At 33.3% G+C, this 4,994-nt stretch overlaps 1 protein-coding gene across 1 annotated transcript; it reads right to left on the bottom strand.

Moving 5' to 3' along the window:
* Window positions 1-1,980: 1,980 nt before the first annotated feature.
* LOC140747453 (COMM domain-containing protein 2) lies at window positions 1,981-4,165 on the bottom strand. Its single transcript, XM_073079913.1, has 5 exons — window positions 3,936-4,165; window positions 3,553-3,630; window positions 3,395-3,477; window positions 2,844-3,017; window positions 1,981-2,367 (listed from the first exon to the last, which is right to left on the bottom strand). Exons 1-5 carry the CDS (start codon window positions 4,000-4,002, stop codon window positions 2,053-2,055), a joined length of 717 nt encoding a protein of 238 aa, XP_072936014.1. The 5' UTR covers window positions 4,003-4,165; the 3' UTR covers window positions 1,981-2,052.
* Between the last annotated feature and the right edge of the window lie 829 nt (window positions 4,166-4,994).

Below are 4,994 nucleotides of genomic sequence, written 5' to 3'. Positions count from 1 at the left end.
TTTGAAGGTTTCCCCCTCGTTAACAAAAAAAAAGTCCCTAAAACGCGTGGTCGATAATGCAACAATTGCCAAAACGCAGAAAGTAGGTCGTCTGCTGATCTGCTAGAACCTAATTTAAAATTAAATTGGAAAGTTGTTTTCATTATATTCATTCTATTCATATCAAAGAACCCAGGGCAACTAATAATTTCAATGTATATATACCCTATACTATAAAATACATACATAAAGGCATTCAGTGTAGGAAATTTACGCAAACAGCTGTTCATATTACGATACTAAGCAACAGAGTTCACCGTTTTATCGATCGCCATTATCTAAGGTCATTTTTCATTAATTAAATGAACATCGTTGTATTCAACGATATAGGTATGTATGTTTTTTTGTGAAACATGATTGCTTAAATGAAAACCATATACAATTTTACACTCTTCTACGCGTTTTACATATTAGAAGGAAGTAGAATAATCCACGATTTTTCAAATTCTTCCGAAACTAATTAAGTATGTAACTCCTCTTTATAAAAATCGGTTTATAGGCAATAAATAACTTACCTATGTTGAATTTATTTATTTAAAATTTACGTACTTACTTATACTCCTCTATTGGGGTCATCATGATGCTCCCAAGTGTCCCGGATGCGGGGAGAAACCTGTCCCTAACAGTGGGCTATAAAAAGGCAGCCTTTGCTGCCATTATGGTTACCGTGGTATGGTTATATATAAAAGCTATAATCTTTGAGCTACATTTATTGCAACGTCACATGTTACATATCAGATTCAGAGCGAGTTACGTACGTAGGTACTTAATAAAACCTCACAGTCATAGTGACCAGTTGTTTTTAAAATGACAAGCCAACTTATCTAGATAGATAGTATCATGGAAAAGAATAGTTAGTATTATACGAAAATGTTGTTTATAAAAACCAGATGTTAGGGACCTTGAATCGCAAATATTACGTAACGCTGATGTAATAAATGGATATTTTTATGTAATCCTTTTGAAGACATTTTATTAGTTTCTAGCATGTTTCTAGAGTAAGCACCTCATTTAAATTTTTATATCCTAATCTGGCATAGGTAAGTAGGTACCTATATGCCAAATAATTCGAAGTGTTGTCTTGTGATTTCAAAACAACGGTCTTCTTAGATACCAAGTTAATAGATTAGTAACCAAGTTAAAAATTAAGTATTTAATTTTTGTGCCTGTGTGTTAGTAAGACGTGCTTAAACGACGGTAACAGATTTTAAATCGTGTGAAGATAAAAATAATAACGCCGCTGGTAAAATTAATTAGAGGCAGGGAATGTTAAAAATTTCAACGAACTATTTTTAAATCGTGAGTATATAGGTACCTATTACCATACTCGATTTTGAATGAACCTTATACATATTTATAGCAATGATAAGATATCCAGTATCGCTGGGTCCTGATTTTGGAAACCTGGTACTGGTCGCATACAAGAGATTTGCGTATGATGGTTTTATGCGGAAAAGAGCAAAGCATGTCATGCGCCCGTTATTCTTAATCAATCTATTCAATGTTTTGCCTAATAAAGATCGAAATTTGGCAATTGCTACTATAGATTGTCAAATTCAAGTTTTTGGTAGGCATAAATTGGATAGATAGATGATAGGGAGAAGAACATCCAAAAATCCTTTCCAAATGCCCTCTCATATACATTCTAGCGTCCAGTCTGTTTTAGACTTTCCTTAAGGTTTATGTTTTCCCATCATCATCATCATCAACCCATTACTGTCCCATTGCTGGGCACGGGTCTCCTCTCAGAGTGAGAAGGATCAGGCCATAGTCCACCGCTCTGGCCAAGTGCATATTGGTAGACTTCACATACCTTTGAGATTTTTTTTTATAAATCTCTCAGATATGTTTTCCCACTTCTTAACATTTATTGTAAAGTAATAGTAATTCCTGTGACTACTAATAATAATAATATACACATACAGATATAAAAGAAACACAGAATTTATAATTATTTATATTATGAGATATATAAATATTCAGGTAATATTAAATGTACTTATGCTTATTGCTCTACAAAGATCTCTGCACTTTGCGTACATGCTGACTCTTTGACTCTTTCAAAGCTTCCTCCAATTTATTTGTCAAATGTAATAAGTTAGGTAAGTCACACTGTAGTAACATGTGGTTTATGATGTTCTGACATTGGCTGGTGGCCTTAGCATCATGTATACTTGAATTAACACATATGGGTGACATGCAATCATTTTTGTTTGAAACTATAGAATTATTGTCCTCTTCACTTTGACCAACTCTTTTCGGGGTGGCAATTATGAAGTTTAATGTTACCATCGGCCTTATTTCCTCTTGGCTGTTTCTGGATGCTAGCTGCAACATAAGTATAGTTCATCATTTTAATATTTGTAACATAATGTAATTTTGTTTTTCAAAACTGTCACCAGTTGATTGTGTGATTCTATAGGTAGCTATTCGAAATTTATGTGAATTAGTACTGTTAAATATTTACTAACTATTAGAGTTAACTAAATTTATGATATTACTAAGCATAAAAGTAACTATTTATGTACACATTTTATAACATTAAGGCTCTAGACAGACGGACCGCATTTCAACTGCAATCCAACCTCAAATTGCAGTTCAGGTGCAGTTTGAATGCAGTTGACACAACTGCAATAGAACTGCAAACCAAACGCGCAGTCTGATTGCAGTTCAATTGCAATTCATTCAAACTGCAACTGAACTGCACTTGAACTGCAATTTGCGGTTGGATTGCAGTTTAAATGTGGTCCTTCTGTCTAGAGCCTAAGTCATGTTGTTTAATTTACATAATGAATTAATTTTACCTGTATTTCAAATCTCCAGAGAAAGTCTTGATAACTTGGATCTTTATTCTGTAACTGGTACAACGCAGTGGACAGCTCACTTTTCTTGGAATTATATAATTTCACTAACACTTGCTGCTGTTCTGGTGAGAACCCAGCTATTCCCAGTGAAGACTTGAAGTTTGATTCTGAAAGCTATCAAAACACATTATTAAAATTCAATAAAATATTTTTTAATAATATAGAATTAGCAAATGATTTTACAATTTACTTGCTGGTAACTGGTCACTTCCATTAATGTAACTGCCACACTGTCATCAACCCTATTACAGTCCTACCCAAAGTTGGCCACAGAGGCATTGGCTGCCTCTTAGGTTTGAGATGGACTACTTTACATAACTATATTTCCCTTTGGAATTGATCAACACTGTTGTTATGAGGCAGTAATAAGCATTGTAGCAATGCATCCAAAAGGGTACCTACCACCTTCAATATTAAAAAAGCATAAGTATGAAAATAACTACATTAAAAATGTTCAGAGATAATAGGAGTAGTATTAGCTATATACTTACGTTGTGCTTACATCCTTCTGTTATGAGGTATGCCAGTGCATGTATTAAGTCTTGAACACAAGTAACCGAAATATCCAATTTTTCTATAAAAACAGGTAAAACTTGTCATAAACCATCATTTTTATATTAATAATGAATTTATCATGTTTTGGTCTTACCTGCCGCAATATTATTCTTTTTGTGATTGCTCCCGTTATTCAAATAATCAAGGGTAAGTTTACAAAAATCGACCAAGACTGAAATAATAAATTAAATTCATAAGTTTTACAATATTTATAAAGACAGAGTAGAAATTCTTAAGCTTAAAAATTCACCCTCTCCACCTGGGAGTCCAGGGTTCCAATCCTAAGCATGCAACTATGTTTTCGGAAGTTATCTATGAAAATACGAATATTAAACTTCTCAAGATTGAAATCTACCAATTCTTATTTGACCAGACTATAGCGTAGACTTTTTAAGTCTGAGAGGAGACCGTGCCCAGCTGTGACATAGTAATAGCTTGAAGACGAGTAAATTGTTCATAAAATATTTAAAATAATACCCTGTGCAGAATGCCGATGCAGCAAACTTAAATGTTCTTTTTGTAATTCACTTAAAAAAAGAATCATTTTAGGGATATTTATAAGCCCAAAATATAACAAAAAATATATAATCGCTTTTATAGTCACTATTATCCCTTGCTCCTTGATTTCAAATCTATTATTTATATTTTATATTTTGTAAGTTTTGTACGTAAACGGAGTAAACCTTTCAATATAAGTTTGACACTTTGACAAACGACACAATTTTAGTGACATAACAAAGTGACAATGACATGACACGAGACTACAGCTAACATATTATATTATAATAAAATATACTCTGTAAACTAACACTTAAATCCTTTTGGTGGCACAAAAAATCCTTCAATTTTATAAATTATTTTCCATATTTTTTACTTTCACTAGGTGGGATAGAAATTTAAGATCTTGGGTGCCCTCTTGCCCGTTCTCAGTGGGTTAGTATTCAGTATCAAAGAGTATAGATTAGTATATCCTGCTATTATCAATTTAATTTCGATGAAATCGTGTCAAACCAAGCTTTTTTTAAGCACGGATTCGTATGCATAATATTAGCTTAGCCATGCGGCAGACATTCACTGCATTAGTTTCAGTAGTACTTACTTTAGCTTTCAAGTGAACCAATGATCGTGTGCGGCTGTTGTTTTTTACTTTTACATTTAATTGATACAACAAGACTTACGTTTGTTTATTTCAATAACTTTAGATTATTTTGATGAACTGGTGGACTAAGGGTGGGCGGCAGGGGCAGTCCGTCACAGGCCTTCGGTCCGGCCTATTAACACAGTTTGTTGCTAACCCTTCTGCTGAAATATGCTGTACATCGCTGAAATAAATCATCGGTTGTAAGGAACTAACAACCAGTAAAATTCATTGAATACTTATTAGTCAATGAAAAATATCTGCAAGACTTTTGTGAAAGCTTGTAAAATTAAATTAAGCCACTCAATCGTTAAAATATAGATTTACTGGCTGAATATGTAGATGTGCCATATTCCTCCACTTTTTTTAGCCAACAATGCACGAAACGAATTTGATGT

Source organism: Epargyreus clarus, unplaced genomic scaffold (assembly GCF_041222505.1).
Source record: "Epargyreus clarus isolate Ecla_fem2 unplaced genomic scaffold, WU_Ecla_fem_2.2 ptg000014l, whole genome shotgun sequence".
Classification (NCBI taxonomy): Eukaryota; Metazoa; Arthropoda; class Insecta; order Lepidoptera; family Hesperiidae; genus Epargyreus; species Epargyreus clarus.
This window is presented reverse-complemented; position numbering and strand designations above follow the sequence as displayed.

Bases quoted from the DNA above. Each gene is read 5' to 3' on its own strand.
- LOC140747453 (XM_073079913.1), bottom strand. From the start codon at position 4,002: ATGATTCTTTTTTTAAGTGAATTACAAAAAGAACATTTAAGTTTGCTG. The intron at 3,018-3,394 runs GTAAGTATATAG...GTGTTTTGATAG, and splicing joins CAGAAGGATGTAAGCACAAC to CTTTCAGAATCAAACTTCAA. The intron at 2,368-2,843 runs GTAAAATTAATT...CTTATGTTGCAG, and splicing joins TCTGGAGATTTGAAATACAG to CTAGCATCCAGAAACAGCCA.